Source organism: Octopus bimaculoides, chromosome 3 (genome assembly GCF_046866305.1).
Source record: "Octopus bimaculoides isolate indiv1 chromosome 3, ASM4686630v1, whole genome shotgun sequence".
Classification (NCBI taxonomy): domain Eukaryota; kingdom Metazoa; phylum Mollusca; class Cephalopoda; order Octopoda; family Octopodidae; genus Octopus; species Octopus bimaculoides.
In genome coordinates, this window is record NC_142930.1 from 24,838,003 (window position 1) to 24,859,425 (window position 21,423).

The window sequence follows — 21,423 nt, forward strand, 5'->3', positions numbered from 1 at the left end:
TGGCTTACCAAAACCTTGTGAGTAGATTTGACAGATGGAAACTGAGAGAAGACCATTGTATATATGTGTGTGTGTGTGTGTGTTTCTGTCTACATGTATTCACTTTGCATGATAGTTGTAAATAAGTGTCGCCATCATGCAGTTAGTATCTTTCATTTCCAGTATTCCATGAAAACATGTCTAGTCATGGAGAAATATTACCCTACATGGAAACAGGTGAGGGTTGGTGATAGGCATGGCATCAGGCTACAGAAAATCTGTCAAGAAATTCTGTATGACCCACAGAGTATGAAAGAATGGATGTTAAAATGATAGTGAATTATTATTTGGCAGAATTGGTAGAACTACAGACAAAATGCCTGGGGGTACCTAGTTACATCCCTACTTGTTCTGAGTATAAAAACTTACTGGGGTTCATAAAATAAGTACCAGTTCATTAAAATAGCCTTCTAAAATTAACCATATAGAAAATAATTCTTCTTAACCATGTATTTCCTCTACAGCAAGACATCTGTTACACCCCTTGTTTTGCGAGTTACTTGTGACCTCACTGGTGCCAGTGCCATGTAGAAAGCACCTGATACACTCTGTTAAGTGATTGGCATCAGGAAGGGCATCAGCCATAGAAACCATGTCAAAGCAGATATTGGGGTTTGGCACATTCCTCTAGCTTGTCATCTCCTGTTGATCCATCCAACCATGCCAGCATGGAAAACAGGCATTAAATGGTGATATTATGATGTGATTATTGAAGCTATGATTTTGATTAATTAAAATTAATTGTTTAGTACATGAATGAATGATGATAGTTCTCATTTTCCTATTAAATTTTTATGCTGCAGATGTCACTAGGTGTCCAATATTTGCTTTGGCATAGTTTCTATGGCTGAATGTTTTTCTAATGTCAACCATTGTACAGAGTGTACTGGGTGCTTTTCCTGTGACAGCACTAGGATGGGCATCTAGCTGAAGACACTTTGTCAATGAGGACATTGGTACTCTCTGGTTAGACAGATCATGCTGAACTGTTCAACCTATGCAAGCATGGGATATGGATGTTAAATGATGATGGTGATGATATATTTGATGGAACTCTCCTATTGAAGATGATGTATGAGCATTCAGCTTTTGCTGAATGACCTGCACATATGATTTGTTTATAGTGATCAAATGTTCATGCAGCGCATTAGCTCACTCTCTCCATCAAATCGACATTGTCTGAACAGGTGCACAGTGTACTACACAACAAGTGTCAAAGTGATCACAGAGCAACATGAAGTGAAGTATTTTGCTCAAGAACACAATGCACCACCCAGTCTAGGAATCAAAATCACAATCACCAGATCATGAATGCAACACCCTAACCACCAAGCCATGTGCCCTTGATGATATATACATATTTATATTTATAGGAAATGAAATGTGCAGGCGCCAGTTTCAAAATTTGAAGAGTAATATTAAATGCATTGAGTCTAAGTAAATTATCATTAAGAGATGAAGAAATAAATGAGTAACTTCATTTATAATTATAATAAATGTTTTAGCATAATTGCCTTTCTTACTAATATCTGGGTGACACGTAAAAGCACCCACTACACTCTCTGAGTGGTTGGCGTTAGGAAGGGCATCCAGCTGTAGAAACTCTGCCAAATCAGATTGGAGCCTGGTGTTGCCATCCGGTTTCACCAGTCCTCAGTCAAATCGTCCAACCCATGCTAGCATGGAAAGCGGACGTTAAACGATGATGATGATGATGATGATGATGATGATGATCTGTTTTCCAGATATCAAATTAACAAGATTAAGTTGCACATTATGTTAAAAGCATTCCATTTTCAACATATGTGTTTAGTTAAGGTATACGAAGAAAATGAAAAAAAAGGACATACATATATATATATATATAAAGTAAATTAATCAATGAACAATAAATTTTAATAGAAATTTATAAAAGCAACTGAAGAAATAAATTCAATATACTGAATTTATGATAGAAAAATTGTTCTACTTGTCAAATTTTTTTTCTTTTTTTTTTGTTTGTTTTTAAATTGTAAATATATTCTGATAAAAAACCCAACAAAAACAAAAAATATTTTTATGAAATAGACTCATCTGAATGGAGGGAAAAGATGTCATGGTTAGGAATAATGGTAATTTGTTTGTAATTTTCTTATGAGTTGATGTACTGTAGGATATAGAAAATATATCTAATATTTTAAATGTACATTGTTTGGGTTTTCATTATATCCTCATAATTAAAACAAAGAGTTATAATTGTGGAGAAAAGCCAAAATTTAAATGTGACCACTTGAAAACAAAAATTAAATAATCCAAACTAAATGCAGCGGAAATAAAATATTAAGAATGTAATAAATACTTTCAAGTTGGAAAAAGTAAGATTGATGCCTGCTATTTTGCATGATTTAGCATAGAACTTTTACATGTCTGCTGAATATTCAAAATCTTTGAAATAGAAGAATATTATTTTTATACAACAGTATTTTAATGTGTAAAATGTAGAATCACTTTTTAAAGGTATCTCTAGAGATTTTCTATAGAAATTAGTGCCAGCATTGTGAGTTATAACATTTCATATATAAATGTGTCTGCAAACAATGCAATTGAAGATAGAAAAATAGGTAATGGGTGTATATGCATATTTCAGGAGTTATTGCTCCTTCAGCACCACATCCAACCCACTGAACCATCCCAAACATTGCTTAAATAGCCACTGAATTTAGCAGTGTAACACAATTGGATATACCAATTTTTAATATTTGATACTTTCCTGGCAACTGGAATTAAAATGTAGAATATACTAAGGCTGGTTCAAATGATTATGACACTTCCCTGTCATAATTTTTGTTTAGATTCCTATCTAAACAAAAAAGAAATCCTTATTTTAAGACTTTTTAATTTCTAAAATAGATGATTATATACTTCATTTTTGTATTTGGTTTGCAAGATTCTTTATGTGAATTTGTGTGTTGAAACAAATTTTGTTGTCTAGGGAGAGTCATACCAATATAATTAACACACATACTGGTTCAATTCCACTCATTTATTAAATATTTGATTTGACCCCAACACCCACCCACCCCCAAAATCAGATATTTAATAAACAAGTGGAATTGAACTAGTGTGTGTGTGTTAATTATATTGGCATGATGATTCTCCCTAGACACAACAAAAGATGATTATGTAGTTTAAAATTTATTACTGTTTTTAAAATGAAATAGCAAAATGTAGGCAATTTCAAGTCCTTATCCAGAAATTTGATATAAAAAAAGGAGCTGATCTGGTGTTAACAAGATATTACAGAAGTATATCTGATAAAAAAAATAAAGAGAAATCAAACTCCACCTTTAGCCAACAAAGGAATTTATAGAGTTGTTCGACTTGTTAGAAATAACAGTTAAATCTCCATCAAATTATACTCTATTGTCTTAAAATGTGGAAGGAGTTATTAGATAATACAATCTTACGTGTGTCTGGAAAAGAAAATTTGATAGTCATGGCTAGAATGTATTTGATCATAGGTTTGTTTTATCACAACAGACTTCGGGCTAAACAACAACAATAATAATAACTGTTGCTATCTTTTTTTTTTTTTCAAAACTGGTGATGTTGATTAGTGGGCTTATGTAAAACTATATTTTAGTAAGGGACATCTTAACAGCATTATAAGCCCCTGGGCAGACCAATGCACTGGGTCCTATAATACTTTTTGACAGCACACTGGGCATTTGCCCAGGAACCTATGGGGTCCTTAGGTAACTGAACAGTGTGCTGATGCTATAAGATGTTACTGATTTTAGTTAGTATAATAATCTATTATAATTTCAACTAAATGTGGAATGTGAGGTAAAATACCTTGTAAAGGATTATCTTTCAGAACAATATAATATAAAGCAATTAATTTAAGAGTAGAAAAAAAAAATATTAACATGGTCTACAAAAACCAGTTTCAGTGGCATCTATAGTAGTCTATAAAAGCAAATAAAATGTCTTCATTCAATATTATAGATAAAATATAAGTATTCAGTGATTCTAGAACTAATATATCTCAAAAAAATTACTGATTTAATGTTGTTTGAAACATATTGGTAAGAGATTAAACATTTTGTTCATGTCTATACACACTGATATATATTAGTGTGTAATGTGTCTGGCTTAAGTAAAAACAAATTAAAAGAATTCCAGTAGCTATATTTTCCTTCTATTCTCATGTCTCTTCATTCTCACTTTAGATGGTATCATCTCACATTCTTACACTTATGTATCACAATTAATATTTAAAGTATCATTTTATACATGTTAAGTGTGTATATTATTTGTTATTTGCAATATCCAAGAGTGAGAAGTATGTAATAAAAAGTATAAAATCTGAGATTTTTGATTGAAATTTTATATTAAAAAAAAAGATAAAAAATGACTAGACTGTGTTGAAAACAAAAATTAAACATTCATTAAGATTGTATCATAGTTTTCATAGACAAGGAAAATTTTTTTCCTAAATTTAGTTAGCACCTTTAGTGTGTATGTCTATTTGTGCATGCGTGCACATGTGCATGTGTGTATACTCATATACACACACAATTTTCAGCCCACTGATGAGTACAGTCAGCCAAACAAAACAATTTGCACAAAAAACTTTAGGTGTGGATGTGAAATCTGGGTTGCTACATATATATGCATATAACAATGCATGAAAATACACATTGTATACATATATGTATATATACACCACATACATTATGTACATAAACCTTAGATTTGTTCTTTACATGTGATATGCTTAGATCTAATATACTATTTGTATGACCAGTTTTCTATTTAAAGTTATTTTCCATGCTTGAAAAACATGAAAAAAAAAAGTTGAAAGACAATTCTTTTCCTTACAGAAAAAAGAAAAAAATATACCATAGGGTTTAAAATGTAGAAAAATATGAATGGAAAGCAAAATATGAATAATAATATACTCAATATCTCTGTCCAAAACTAAGATGAAGAATTAATCTCAATATTTTGGCAAGTCATTGTCAATTATTTAGAATCCTAAAAAAAAAAGAAAGAAAAAAATAAAAATATTAATATAAAAAAGCTAAAATTCTAAATTGGTGATAGTGTAGATTTTTCATGTTCCGTCAGTTCTGGATGCCAAAAATCGACAATCAATACAATTCGGTTTCCTTTTCCTTGATGCCAGACTTCATGTTCAAAAGAATCATCAAATATTAAAAATTCCCCTTCTTTCCAATGCCTGAGGGAATAAAAAGAAAATATAAGATATTTTAATTTAGTTAATTTACATTTATTATTAAATATTTCTTTGCCTATCCAGTGTCTGAAATTTTAAGTAAAGCAAAGTTAAATCTTTATTTTCCTACTTGTGAAAATATACATCTTATGTCAAATGATGTAAGCTGCTTGTAGACAAAAGCTGCTATCACACTATAGATTTAATGTATGTACAATATTATCATCATCATCATCGTTGTTTAACATCTGCTTTCCATGCTGGCATGGGTTGGGCGGTTTGACTGAGGACTGGCAAGCCAGAAGGCTGCACCAGGCTCCAATCTGCAATGGCAAAGTTTCTACAGCTGGATGCCCTTCCTAATGCCAATCACTCCAAAAGTATAGCAGGTGCTTTTACGTGCCACCGGCACGAGGGCCAGTCAGGCGGTACTGGTCACAACCACGCTCAAAGGGTGTTTTTTACGTGCTACCTGCATGGGAGCCAGTCACGCGGCACTGGCAATGACCATGCTCGAATGTTGTTTATCATGTGCCAGTAAGGTGACGCTGGCAATGATCACGCTCGAATGGTGCTTTTTACATGCCACTGGCACAGTACTGTCATTGGTCACGTCAGCGATTTTGATTTCACTTGCCTCAACATGTCTTCACAAGCAAAGTTTATTGTCCAAAGAATGAAAGGTACTCATAAGTCAGCTGGCATAGGCCATGGGTTATGGTCTCAGTTGGCTTGTTGGGTCTTCTCAAGCACAGCATATCTCTAAAGGTTTCAGTCACTAGTCATTGCCTCGGCGAGGCTCAATGTTTACAGGCCGTGCTTCACCATACATCCAAGGTCTTTCAACTATGACATCCGTCATTTTCTCGGGTATTGTGTGACTAAATTATTCAATTTGTCCCTTTTTTTTAAGGTATTAGGGTGTGATTTAAAGAAAATTTGGTTTCTATTTTCAGCAGGTCAAATTGCCACATTAGAAGCTTCTTTGATGATTCAAACTCCCTTGCCAACTTTTACTGAAGTACTAAGTTACGGGGACATAAACAAACCAACAGTGTGTCAAGTAGTGAGTGTGTCTGTGTGTGGGTGGATGGGTGTGTTTGTGTTTCCTTGTCTTAACATTGTGGTAGTTGTAAATGAGCACCACTGTCGCAAGTGGTGTTGTTCATTTCCAATCTTCTGACAATGTTGATGTAAAAACATGCCAAGCCATGGAAGAAGAAGAATGCACTTTATATCACTTGATCCATGAAACAAATATCAAACAAGTCTAAAAAAAAAAAGTTAGCAAACATTACCTTGTTTTATTGCCAACTCTTATTTTAACACCGCCAGGAATTACTAAGCCAAGATGGGCTCTTAAACGGCAATTTGTTGGACCACAATGTGGCCATACATGACTACCTGGTTTCATGATGGAAAATTTTACCTGCCACATAGAAGGAAAAAAATGGTTACAAATAAACCTGTGTTATGGATATATTAATATGCATTCTTCATTTGTAGCAAGGTTTTAAAAAAATCTGGAGTATAACATTATTCTGTGAGTCTTGACCCCATCTCAGTTTATCTTTGAAGTTTGATGCTTCACAAATACTTTTTATTTTGTTTTATTAATTTAATAATTATGATATACTGTATTTTCTGGCATACAAGACACCATAGTATATAGTGTAAACACTCTAATATGAGGTAACTATAAAGTGACACATGTATGTCATTTGATTATAGTGATAAATGCTTGCACAACACAAGTACCACTCTCTGGAGATCTTGTGATTAGTACCCAATGACAGGCTTAGGTATTAATCGCATGAAACTGCAGCTTTTACATCATAATGTCTCCCTACTAGAAGGATGCTGTGACAACAGCTAGGAGTCCCTCACACCAAGTGGCTTTACTGCACATCCTGACACCAACCAAGGGTATTTCTGTGCACCCACACACAGATGGAATGCCATCACATATGCTAGTTAACCCATAACTGGGACCCTGACAGGTGCTACTAATCTGGGTCAGAGAAGACTTGAGAACAATTGTGGCTAAGAGATGGTTCCACACTCCTCAAAGCCTTGGGATACCTAAACCAGAGTCCCACTAATGGATGCAGTTTAAAGTCATGCCTTGAACCTAAGATGTAATAACAACAAGACGTACTGATAAAAAGATATTCCTACCTGTCCTCTCCTACAGTTGGTAGCATCTTGTAAATTATCAAGTAATGCACAAGTTTTAAGGACATTTAAACAACCTTTTTTATTTCGTTCTCCTGTAGATAGAAAACAATAATCATAAACTTGCCAGTCAAATACTAATTGGCAATAATAATAATAATCTACACAAGATTCTATCAATTCAATAATACAACTTAAACAAAACAACCCACAAACAAAAGACACCCTCTATACAGCAATTATCCAGTGAAATAAACTTTCACCAGCAATCCAGGTAACCAACACATTACATACTCAACACACAATACAAGCAGTAATACAACAAAAGACTGCACTACACCTCAAGAGAGAAAAACTAATGCAATACAATACCGGGAAAAGTTTGCACACTCCCAACAACAGAAAAGAACACACACCCCAGCAACATGGAGATGTAGCAAGTGAGGCAGTAGAAATTTGCCTCAAACTACCAAATGTTGAACAACTATATAATAATAAAACAAAGCTGCTTACTAATTGATCTATCATGCCTGTTTGATTTCAGGATTGTTAAGAAAGAGGATGAAAAACAAACAAAAAATATAATCCCTTAAAATTTGAAATTAAAAGAATTTGGAGTATGAAAACTGTAAAAGTTGTGCCTGTAATAATGGGTGTATTGGGAACTGTAAGTAAAGAAATAGACAAATGGTTCAATGAAATTGGGATAGAATGCACCTGTAGAGTTTCTATAGAAAGTTTGCCTTTTAAGGCCAGGAAAGATCATCAGGAGGATCTTAAGCACTTGAAAGACTATTGAAAGCCTGTGGATAGCTAAGGTTACAGGTAGTAACCTGCTACCCACATAAATTCTACCAGGAATAAGAATTTGAGTAAAATCAATAATTTAAAGCACTTTGCAAAAAAAATAACCAACAACTACAGGGCTTACTAACGACTGTTAAACAATTCAGTGATGACATCAGGATGCAATTTGGCCTCGATAAATGTGCAAAAGCTACCTTTATCAAAGGAAAAATGACAGAAACATCCAATGTTAATCTTGACCAGCAGAATGTCATAAAGGAATTAGAACTAGTGGAGAGCTCCAAATACCTAGGGGTATTTGAAGGAGACGGAACCAAACATTCAGTGATGAGGGAAAGGATCAGAAGAAAATGTTATCGCACGGTAAGGGCAATACTCAAGACAGCTGAATGCAAGAAACAGGATCGAAGCGATCAACACTTCGGCCATACCAGTCATGACTTACAATTTCAATACCATTTACTGGTCACTTACTGAAATATGTAATTTTGATAGAAAAATATAAAAATTGTTGACAATGCATAGAATGCACCACTCTAAGGCAGATATAGAATGACTTTACCTGCAAAGAAAAAAGGGTAGTCGTGGACTTTTACAACTGGAATTAACAATGAAGATTGCCACAATTGGCCTAGACACCTACCTGAAAAACTCTGATGACTGGATGTTAAAACTTGTCTCAAAGTATGAAAACAAGAAAGCATCATACTCAGTAAGAAAACAAGCAACGGAATATACAAGTGAATTCCAAATACGACAAATTCCAGAATTAGATGTACTAGAAAGAAGCATAGAAAAAGCTAAGCGTATGAAAAGCTGTGCTAAAACTGCTGCCTTAGATATTACTGATAAATGGCAAGAAAATCCTCTCAATGGCAAATACCCAAAGCGAGCGAATAGTGTCAATGTTTACAAAGCCCTTACCCATCAATGGTTAGTGTCTTCTGGCTTAAAATTAGAAACAGAAGGGTTTATTAAAGAATGGCAGTAGCCCAACATGTGTATATCAACAACAAAATGAAACTATTGATCATGTCTCCATGTGCACCTACAGAGTATCTCAACAAGCATAGTAGAGCAGCACAATATATCAACTGGGTAATTTGCAAAAACCTGGACCTGCCCCATGATAAAAACTGGTGGGAACACAAACCATTTCCAGTGCTTGAAAATGATCGCCTCTCACTCCTCTGGAATGTCACTATTCAAACTGACAGAAAGATAGATGCGAATAGGCTAGACAAAAATCATGCCTCCTCATTGATATGACTGTCCCAATTGACATAAATGCATCTGTCAAGAACTACCAAAAACTGAGCAAGTATAAAGATCTTGAAATAGAAATTAGCAAAATGTGGAACCTCAAAACTAAAACAATACCTGTAGTCATAGGTGCCCTAGGAATGGTAGCAAAAGGGGCTGATTGCTACCTAGCTCAGATACCAGGAAACCCCAAAATGGCAGAAATTCAAAAGATAGTGCTCATGGGAACTGCCCATATCTTATGTAAAATACTGTCTATGTAATCTCAAATTTTAAAACAAACTCATAAATTTCTTGGTTTCTTAAACAATCTATAGAACAATACCATGTGCAAAACTAAATATATGACACCCTACGCATAACACCAACATGAACTTCTAACTTGTTGTCTCTTGAGGTCTCTGGATGAGACTTGGAGCCAACTTGTACAAATACAAAGCAAAACATATAATAATAATAATCATCTCTACTATAGGCACAAGACTTGAAATTTTGTAGGAAGGGGCCAGTTGGTTAGATTGGCACCAGTGCTTGACTGGTACTTATCTTACTGACCTTAAAAGAATGAAAGGTAAAGTTAACTGCAGCAGAATTTGAGCTCAGAACAAACAAAATGCCACTCAGCATTTCATCCAGCATGCTGATGATTCTGCTAGCTCACCACCCTAATAATAATAAAATAATAAAGATAAAAAAATAATGATGATGATGATGGTGATGATGGAGGTGGTGATGCCTCTATCATAATTATTGTTTTTCCATAATGATATCAGTTGGGTCTGTTGTATGGTGTGTCATTCTTGTCTTAATTCTAAATTAAACTCATCCATGTGGCTCACTGATTAAAAAAAAAAAAAAAAATGAACATCACATTTCGTGAGCAATAATGTCATTGACCTGATTAATAATGAGCCAATCATTGCTTCTATGCATTCATGATGGCTAGAGTGACAAAGCATCAGTGAAATTTGAATAAAATAAATACCATACATTATTTTTGCTTGAAAGCACCAATTTCTCAGTTTTCTCCCTGATGTTTACGTTTCTAATTGAAATACATTGGAGAGAGAGGTGGGGGAAGTCCCACATACACAATCATACATGCATAACTATATATATACTTTCATCATCATTATCATTTAAATTCCTTGTTTTTTGCAGACATGGGTTGGACAGATGGTTCAACAGGATGAGAAGAGCCAGAGGACTGCATTGAGCTCTAATGTATGCTTTGGCATGCTTATTTTCACTTGATACCCTTCCTAATGCCAATAGTGAACTGAGAGCCTTTTAGTGACACCAGTGCTAGAGAGATCAAGTAAATCACAAGGAAAGTCATCTTGAAGGAGTTGGGGAACAGTATTGGGGTGTTGGCTTTATACAAAGTATTGAAAGGCTAAAGTATGACTGAAAAACAAGAACAAGTGTTTTGCGGTGGAGGAGATACATGGCTACCAGAATTGAAAAGTGAGAAAAGCTGGTAGTGATGAGGTGTCAGGGTATACCATCTAGGTACAGGAGGATGGCTATAAGAGAGAATAGGAACAAAGAAATGAAGATGGCTGAATGGGTAGGTTTGCAAAAGTGTGAAAGGCGAGTGGTAGATGGTTAGAGATGGGGATAGCAGTGAATACAGAAAATGGTGAACACAAGTAGATGTGTGGGCAATGGTGAATTTCAGAGTGGATCCAGGCTGAGGAGGTGATGAATGGTAGTACATAAGAGTAGGTTGGGGGGGGGGGGAAAGCAACAGTATAATAAAACCATAGAGAGAGAGAGAGAGAAATAGGGAGATAATGTTGAGGTAGAGAGAGAGGGATACACAGTGACAGAGGTGGAGGTTAGAGATATGTAGGAGTGGTTTAGTAAATGACAACTGAAGGTGGAAGGGGACTATTTCTGGCAGATATGGTAAGTTATTCAGTGGAAAACAAAGGAATAAGGGATGATACTGAAAATGCAAAATGGGTAGCAAGGGAAGTAGTTCCAAAGGCTAGGAGAATTAGTAGCATGAAAAGGAAGGAGGAGTGAAATATGTGTAGTTCTGCTCTCATACAATTACAGCAGCTGAGTAAATAGTGCTGTAGTTAGAAATGTGATAGAAGGAAGGGAGTTATGAAAAAGCTTGACAGAAACAGACTGGGTGCAGGGGTATAGACATAAACGATATGCTTTTTGGACTTAATTTTTGCTGAGGGGGGATGGGTCTTAAGGGGTCTCATCAAGTCTGCATGCACCAGATACCCTTAACCTCTATAACTTCTGAAGTTGTGGGAAGAAATAGCAAGGTCAAATCTCAGAACTCTGGGTCACAGAGAAAAGATTTTCTCCTATTACAACACCATTCACATCTAGGATGCATTATAAGAATTGACCCCAGTGTTAAATTAGACTTTGAAAACAGAGGTTGCAAAGGGTTGTAACTAAATACAGCAGACATCTCATGGAAGGCTCTACTGATTCTACCAATCCACTGCCTAGGACAAAATTAAATCTTGTAGAAATACATATAAATTTAATTAAATTGTTATAAAGAATTAAGAACAGAAGATAAGGTACTTAAAAATTCCTGCATTAACACCACCACCAATTAATCACTATAGATTACCTCTTTGGTAGAGTGTCATCTGTCTCCACATTCCTCTATCTAGAAGGTTCTCTGCTTCATCAACAAAATCTGTACCAGATCTGTCAAAATATTCCAGGACCTCATCTCGAATCATTTCCCAGTTATTTTGGAGAGTCTAATAAGATAGAAAAGTTGAAGAAAAAATGTATAAATGGTTTAACTTAGACTATACACAAATAAATGTTTTAAAAACAAATTTCTAAACCCTGTATTTATATCACAAGTGTATTATGTTACTCTTATGTTTTTTTGTACTTTTATGTAATAGTACAATTAATATATGTATGTATCTATTATATAATTAATATAGGTATGTAAATATCTATTAATAACTACATCAGATAAACTTAGTATGTATATATCTATATGAAAATAGACAGCCCTGCTTACAATTAATATTTTATGAACTGAGGAATTACAGTTGGCTAGAAATAGCAGCTAAATCTCCATCAAATCACACCATAACATCTTAAAATGAAGAACACATTAAACAATGTAATGCCAGATATTCAAAAGACACAAAAGGCAGATATTCAAAGAACAAACACAAATGGAATGTTTTTGATCATAAGTCTGTTTAGTCAAAGTTGACTTCAGGCTAAACAACAAAAACATTAATATTCTTTATTCTTATACCAATTGCCTGCATTAAAGGATATTAAAACTTTTATAATAATATATTGAAAACATGAAAAAGGCAATAATTCATTTTAAAAATTCACATGGTTTAAAAATTTGATTGCATTCCAATTGATTTTTGTGACGTATGACAGATAACTTTCACAATTTATTTAAATCTAAATATATTATATTTACTCTTTATTTATATTTGATACTATGGTGATGTCAGAAATATAGAACTTACCAAAAATAGTGAATAACAAAAAAAAATAAAAATACATAAAGCAAAAACATACATCATGTGACTGGGACTTCTTTTTTGTATTATTTTCCTCATTTTGGATATATTGTCTACATGATGTTTCAACTGGTTCTCTCTTCAAACACCTTCAAGTGATATTTCTGAACTAGGTCAAGGTATGAATCTTGAATATTCAAATCAGTTGGTACAATAAATTTTCTAGCTTCAATCCCTGACCTAGCACAGTTAATCACATGAAGCTAACTGAGTATAAATACCAATCAAAACATTATGTTAACAACACATCTAAAATGAAGAAATAGTTTTGTAAAACAGATATCAGTATGAACTCAGCTCAGAAAAAAATCCAGAGGTATATCTGTTTGGGTATTGACTTAACAAGGTCTTACTGGTCTTTGTTTTGTTAAAAAACATTAGAAAAGTATATAATAGGTTGTGAGAAATCTAATTTTTCTATTTAATTCCTACCTGTTAATTTGTGCCATAAATTCAATTCTTGAAACATGTCATAAATAATGATGGAATAATATTTTGAACTGTTGACATAACTTCCTTTGTTTTTTTTCTAAAATATTACTTTACTCTTTGTTTGCTATCTAATAATATCATATTCATATTTACTTACATTTGCTTACACTGAAAATGAACTTACATACTTGATAGTTCCCTAATTAGCAATGCTAATGCTTATTTTTAACCAATGTCCATGTAGGATCAGGTTTGATCCCATTTCACAATCTGTTGGATACACATCTTTCAGAGCCTTAACTTGATCCAATCCCAGTGAGTAAAATTGAGTAAACAGAAACTCCCAAACTTCTTTGGGTGGACTGCATCTGTTATCAGATAGTAGATTTAATCCATCACCTAGTTTCATGTTTACTTGAGTGTCTTTAACAGAGTCTACTAATCACCAAACTTCTAATCAAAAGTGTTCCGGTTGTGACCATCCTATTTCTTTCAGATGTAATTTATCTAGAAATTCATTATCTAATCATTCTTTATTGTGTGATGTGAGGGAGATTTTAGACATTATTTCTAGGTAGTTGAGGACTTCCTAATAGTTTCTCAATGGCTCACACGATGAGGATGGTAGTGGTATGGTTGATGCTGATTAGCCCAAAGTTAGCAATGGTCCTACAAACCTATAGCCAAAGACATTCCAACCTCAATCACCCTGTCTTCCTTTTAGACATCATGTATCTAGAATTACATTTTTTAAGACTGTAGGATGTGATCTAAGGGAGATTTTACTGCAATTTCTAGCAGGCCAAATGAACATGTATAAGCAAAATTATGGAGTATGTTGGGAAAATACTGGTGACTGTTAAGAATATCATTCAGGAAGTTGAAATATGATGAGCAATGAAATCACATTGAAAATTAACAAACCTCAATTGTATTTTGATAAGGTAAATCTTCAGGATCCCACCATGGTTTGCCTGTAAGTCTGTCAACATTGTATAAAGAACGCTGGTCTCTGGAAAGGAATAGTTTTTTGGCAGCTCCATCATCGTAAACTTCTTTAGCCTGAAGATAAAAAATATTATACATACATATACACACAGATAAAATCTATATACACACATGTGCATGCACAAAGTTGACCATATTGAAATTAATGGGTCAAAAGAATATTGGTAGAACTCTAAAACTAAAACAGCCAGCAAGTTAAAACACAACCAGCCAGATATTGTTGTGTGGGTTCACAAAGAAATCAGCTGCCTTCAGGTCACCAACATGGTTAGAAAAAGACAAGAGAAAGAGGACATCTATGAGTCATTGATAAGAAGTTTGCAAATCCAGTACATTAAGATACACTTTCAGTTTCATATCTATTATTATTGGAGCAACATGATATATATCAACACATGGGGAGAGAATGCAAATCCTCAATTCATATGCTACAAATGATCAAAGTATCTAGGACAATAAAAATCTGCGAGACCTTCTTAAGATTTAAAGGCTGATAATTAAAGATGCTTTCATTTACAACTTTGCTACCAAGTAGGTGGCTAATCAAAATTTACTCTTAATTTAAAAGAGAAAGAGAAGAACATACATACATGTACTGGCAGAAATATCTGCTATCATCACATCATCTTGAAGATGGGACTATGAAAGTTTATAAACATTGATGATACATTTAAGAACTTTATTGTTCCAAACAAACTGCGAGTCAGCAACGTGATAGCTGAAATGCCTTTGATTAAGGGTCTGCTCAAGCTTTGATCAAAGTTAAAAAGTAACAACTTTCAGTTAGGTAGACTAAACTGGTCAAACTTGAATGATTTAACTATAGACTCAGTACAATGCTGAAGTTAGGATAAAGCTACAGATATTGTAGTGTCCATTTCACCTGGGCACAGCTGCAGTCTCATAAATAATAAAAAAACATAATTAAAGAAATTTTAATTACCTTTTTCGGATGTCCAACACGCTGGTAGGCATCTCCAAGATGAAAGTAGAATCTTGCATCAACTGCACTCTTATCTCCACTTTCAATACCAGACTTCAAGTATGGAATAGCTTTTGCTGGATTGTTATCACTAACCTTGATAATGAATCCTAAATGAGCCAAGGCAAAGCCATTGTCAGCATCAAATTGTAATACCTGAAATGATAATTGTATCCCATGAGACATATTCTGACTAAACTAGTATAAACATTATATATATACACATATAATGTTTATATTTACACACATACACACACATATGCATATATATATGCATATAAATACATATATGTATACATATGTGTGTGTATGTGCATCTCTCTCTATCTATCGGGTGTGTGTGTGTATATATATATATATATATATATGTATATATATATATGCAAACACTTGTTGATACTCCTTTAGATTACTCAACAAGTCATGGTTCACTTGCTCACATGGTTGCCTGATGAACTTCTGAGTGATATAATGTATAGTGCAATTTAAATAATTGTTTATTGTTCACATCAAAATAAAAACTCCAAATGAAATAATTGTAGCAAACACCAGTTGGTGATGCCACCTAACTACAGACCAATCAAAACCGAACTTCAGCAAATAAAACGAAATGTCCCTTTAAGGGAACCAACCAACCGGAACGACTTATAACTGTATCTACAAGGAAACTAACCAAGCAGAATGACAAGCTTGACCACTGAAAAAAAAGTCACCAGAATTTTAATGAATCAAAAATCAGATCCACTTGCAGAAAAAATTATGAATTCATCTGATCCCAAAACATACCACTACAAGCGAAAGCGTCTATTAGAAGAGGATCAGAAAAACTGTAAACCAAATTCCCATTTTTTTACAATTTTCATTTCACACTTGTTTTTTTCAGTATGACTTGTTGACCACCACTAAAATTAATGAACTTGTACATTCAAACAAATTGATATACAGTTTTAATTTTATTGACTGCTATGAAAATTCAAACTTACACCTTCTGTTTTGAACATGTTAATTTATCAACATTGAAACATTTTAATTTGTCAACATTGAAACATTTTAATTTGTCAATATTGAAACTTTTAAAGATGTTTTTTCTAATTTTGAACTTTTACCATTGATAAACAAAAATATTGTTGAAACTAGTTTGGTATATATGTAAATAAATGTATTTTAAACATTTACGAGTTTTTGAAATTTAGGTGCATTTTCAACAACACACTTTCCTATATTTTTTTCCTGCGTGGAAACACCCCCCCCCCTCTTTTGTTATATATATATATGCATTAATGAAAACAAATTTAACAGTACTCCAGTTTTTGTTTTGCTTTTTTTATTTTTGGAAAATGACTTTGACTATTTCTCAGTTATTCCTGTATGTTTTCTTTGGAACAATTTCCAAAGTCTCATCATCTGGAAATGATTTTAGTGAATGTAGAAAGATACAAAGAAGTAATCAAGGTTATTTTGTTAAAAAAACAAGCAGGCTCCAAACAAAAAAGATTTTTATATCCTCATCATTATTTCTTATATGTATGTATGTCAACATCATCATCATCATCATCATCATCATCATCATCATTTAATGTCCATTTTCCATGCTGGCATGCGTTGGACAGTCTGACAGGAGCTGGCCAGCTGAAGAGCTGCTCAGGTTCCATGTTTGGTTTGGCATGGTTTCTATGGGTGGATGCCCTTCCTAATGCCAGCCACTTTACAAAGGGTACTGGGTGCTTTTACGTAGCACAGATATGAGTACTGTTTATATGGTACCAGCACCCATGAGACCACAAAATTAGAAATGTTCAGTAGAAGAAGGATGCTGGGGACATGTCTGTATGCAAGGACAACCACAATTTTACTTAGTATGTATGTGTGTGTGTCTGTATATATATATATATATATATATATATATATATATATATGAAGCAAATTGCTTCTTGGAATCTTAGCCAGGATTTGAAACCCAGTCAAGATTTTTCTACGAGTCCCTTCCTACTGTTTTACGCATTAGCTCTAAGAAATTTATGAGAGTCAACAGTTCTATAGTATTTCCTGAAAATCCTTAGTTAAATATAGTTCAGATGAGATAACATAAAAAATCCTTTGTTTAGCCTGACCTAATTTAAGTAGGAAAATATTATAAATACAGAACCCAAATTCAATTCTACTTTCACCAGGTGAAAGGAGCACCTCTGGCATGTCACAAAGTGACTTCACAACTTTCACGATCTCTCCTCATCAATCCAGAGAGGTCAATTATAAATTCAACTACCTATGAAATGTACAGTAGAACTTCAACTAATCTTTATACAACAACTAGAAGCAGTTGCCTTTTATATTGTAATAGTAAAATAAAGGCCATTTCAACTATTAAACCATAACCATTACACACTTGGTGACACCTGAGAATCGAACTTTAATCTGTCTATATCTTGACCAAAGCATGACATATAAACAACTACACATAACTATTATACTTGGTGATGCCAACATGTGAACAACTGCACAGAATCTTTACATGTGTGTGTGTGTGTGTGTGTGTGTGTGTGTGTGTGCACGCATGCACATGCATGTGTTAGAAATCAGCAGCTCCTCATAGTTTTCTGCCATTTGCAGTATTCTGTTAGCATTGAAATGAACTGATTGTGTAGTAAGATATCAATTGAGTTAATTGTTGAGTAGTTACCAACAGAACCAGGATATTTCTATATCTAATAAGATTCCACTTTCCAACTAAGGATACATATCATAAATTTTTTAATAGCAATAATATTAAAGTCAGCTATTGTGGTCTGGACCACAATATGTTCCTCATATTTCACTTTATAACCTTAGATAACCAATCAAGCAAAGTATCCCTACATCCAATTTATAACTACAGTAACCTCACAAATGTCTACTTAGAGACTCTAAAGCAGTGATATATAGAGCAACCATATAACCAGCAGTAAGAAAAATTATAATGAACTCAACAGAAATTCCCTTAAGAATCAATGTAATTAAAATATACATTCATTCAGATCAGTTGATGGAAAGAACTACACCATTCTAAACCAGTTTGTTTGCAAAGAAAGGGATCATGGAACCGAACAGGTTTCTATAACTTATAATATTGTAGGTAGAGCTATCCTATGCTATAAAAGAGTTGGCTATTATAGATTAGGTTTGATTGAAAAAAATGGCATATTGAGGGAGGTTGCAAAGTCAGTTTTGGAAGATTCATCTTAACAGGTGTAATAAACCAGCCACTGGTAGTGGGGGCACTGACTGGGAAATTCTAAATCCTGAAATAATCAGTGATATTATTAAACAAAAGATCTGAGATATTATCTACTACCATTGTCTACAATTTCTTTTGGAAAAATTCCATCTGTCTGGAGAAGTTTCTAGATTTGCATATGCATCAAAATCTACATGTCCAAATCAATGCAGGATAGTCACCCTTGATATGCGCAGTCAAACCTGAGTGTTCTTCCCTATATAACAGAAGAACAAATTAACAGCTACAATATAATCTGCAAACGTGTGATACATGTTTGCAGCCAGGTCAATGAGAATCAGCTATTCCAGTGTTTTGTCAACACAAACCATTCATCTCAGTGTTGCCTGACTGAGTACAAGTTATATAAAACAAAGTGAATCATTGATTAACTCTGAATAAATATAAACTTCACAGCATAATGGAGTAAGCTTTTGTTTGTAGCAAAAACATACATATTATATGGGTTTGTGTTATGAAGTGGGTATACATGTCTGGTGTATATGGTATTACACAAATAAATAGTTGGTTGTGGTTATCTAAAAGTAACCTATTACAGAAATATATGTTAACACAGAACGCACTTTGTACTACTCGAGGGTAGGTACGATACTGTTCAACTACAGATTGTTAAACCAATACATGTCAGACTAACATGGTAAACCAACACAGTTGAACTGACTCCATCAACTCCCTACCTGACAGTTCACTCAGTTCTTATTTATTGTAATCGGTTAGTTCACCTTCAGTCACGTGGGGTGTTCAGACTTCTCCTATAACAGTTTGGGTCATAAAGCCAAACAAAAGAAGGATGAACATGAAAAGGTTGAATATTAAATGCCGTAAAAGTCAGAACAACAAAAGCTTGGAAGACTAAATATTCAGCAAAATGGACATAATTACTCACATAACATATTCATACATTTTTCATTACACTACATCAGAGTTAAAATTTTAGAAAAATATAAGAAGAAAAGCAGTCTTAAAAATGTTTATTTAGTTTTAAAAGGCTTGTGTACTTGCTTATCTCCCTTCGCCAACACTTTTGTGGCATAATTCCAGCCAAATGATCATTTGGTTTATATTTTATTAAAGGAAGAAAAAGTTGTAAGTAAATATGCTCACCATGTCTCACTTGCCTTTGTTATTTTCAGGTAGTGTAATAAAAAAGTAGACAGGTTTACTTTGTACTTAAATATATATTCTCTTTTTCTTAGTACATTTCCTTGAAACTACTTCAAAAGGGAGCATAACACTTTGTTTCTTTAATGTCACTTAACTCCCATAAATTAGATACTTCAGTTTGAAATTTTGTCAAGTCCTAAAAAGTTTAAATAAACTGTGTTTCTGTAAGTCTTTACAATTAGTGGAGTGTGTTAAATGGCTTAATCTGGTGATCTTGTGTTTTTCTTGGAAGCTAAAAGGAATATCCAAAAATATCTGCATTTGTTGAGATTCATAAGAATGAAATTCTTTTGAGAACGGTATAAATTTTAGAGTTTTGTACTGCTTGAGTATGACATACTATTTAAGAATTTCTCAGTTGAGGTTTAATTTAGTTCAATATATTTTCAATTTCTAAATATAGTTGAAGAATTTAGTTCATTATATTTCTGGATGAAGAGGTGTAATTCAAATAGCAGTATTTGAATTTACCATCTGTCATGCCAGTATAACGTTAGTTTTCAGTATCTAAGTTTTGTTTTGTGAAGATGGCCTTGGCATCATTGATAATTGTTTCCATATTGCATAACTGATAGAGAGAACATGAATCTTTGTTTCAACTGGTTTGGATTGTTTTTTTATAATTATATTTTTTATGTATGATGTATGACTATAGCTTAGTTTCAAATTATTTCTATTAAATAATTTCTTATAACAAAGGTTGAGTGGAAAATAATTGTTCTTTACACCTAAGAAATGTTTAACTATGTTGGATTGCATTTTTAATGAGAAGGATTGATTGAACTAGATGATTTTCTGCAAAATTTATTTAACAAGTTAGAGATTCCTCTTCCAATACTTTTGATTTAGGTTTAGAAAACCACAGGTAGGATTGGAATCTTTGTTGATGTACATGAGGGACATCCAACCATACAAACCACGCCAAAACAGATGACTGTGGCCTCGTGCAGCCCTCCAGCTGGCCAGCACCTGTCAAACTGTCCAACCCATGCCAGCATGGAAAACTGCCATTAAATGATGATGATGAAACTAATAAAAATAAAAGCTTCCTGAACTTTTTATAAACAATTACTTCACTTCTTTTCTACTGAGCAGAACTTTAATTTTTTGCTAAATTTACTTTAAAGACCATTCATTTCCATGTTTTGTTTTCATGTCTTCAATTCTTTCACTGATTTTGAAATAAGAACAAGCTCATCAGCACAGGGAGGTTTCTGTTAGCCTTACACTCCTCTGTTATGGCCTAAGAATACTGTCTGCATGCTAAATTCATTGCATCTCTGTACATGGCTTCTACAAACCCTCATAACATATTATCAACTCCAAGTTTCTTTCATGACTTCCAGTCGATGGCGCAAAGGACTCTGACAAAGGCCTTCTCTAGGTCAACAAATGCTGAGTACAAAAGCATGCTCCTAGCCAGGTACTTTTTCGGATGTTTCACTGGGAAGATGGAATCAGTTGTACCTTTTACTAGCACAAAACCAAACTGTATCTTATTCAGGTTAAT

The 21,423-nt window shown here is 33.7% G+C and overlaps 1 protein-coding gene across 3 annotated transcripts in view; it reads right to left on the reverse strand.

The window, feature by feature from the left end:
- Nucleotides 1–1,917: 1,917 nt before the first annotated feature.
- LOC106878285 (uncharacterized) overlaps nt 1,918–21,423 on the reverse strand; it is a 108,298-nt gene continuing 88,792 nt past the window's right edge. For all 3 annotated transcript variants that reach the window (XM_089348688.1, XM_089348687.1, XM_089348686.1), the window contains exons 6-11: nt 15,437–15,631; nt 14,410–14,547; nt 12,114–12,249; nt 7,439–7,530; nt 6,559–6,689; nt 1,918–5,263 (exon numbers count right to left, since the gene is read on the reverse strand). In XM_089348688.1, coding sequence (XP_089204814.1) covers nt 5,113–5,263; nt 6,559–6,689; nt 7,439–7,530; nt 12,114–12,249; nt 14,410–14,547; nt 15,437–15,631 — 843 coding nt within the window. In that variant the 3' untranslated portion in view covers nt 1,918–5,112. The remainder of the gene's footprint in view (nt 5,264–6,558; nt 6,690–7,438; nt 7,531–12,113; nt 12,250–14,409; nt 14,548–15,436; nt 15,632–21,423) is intronic.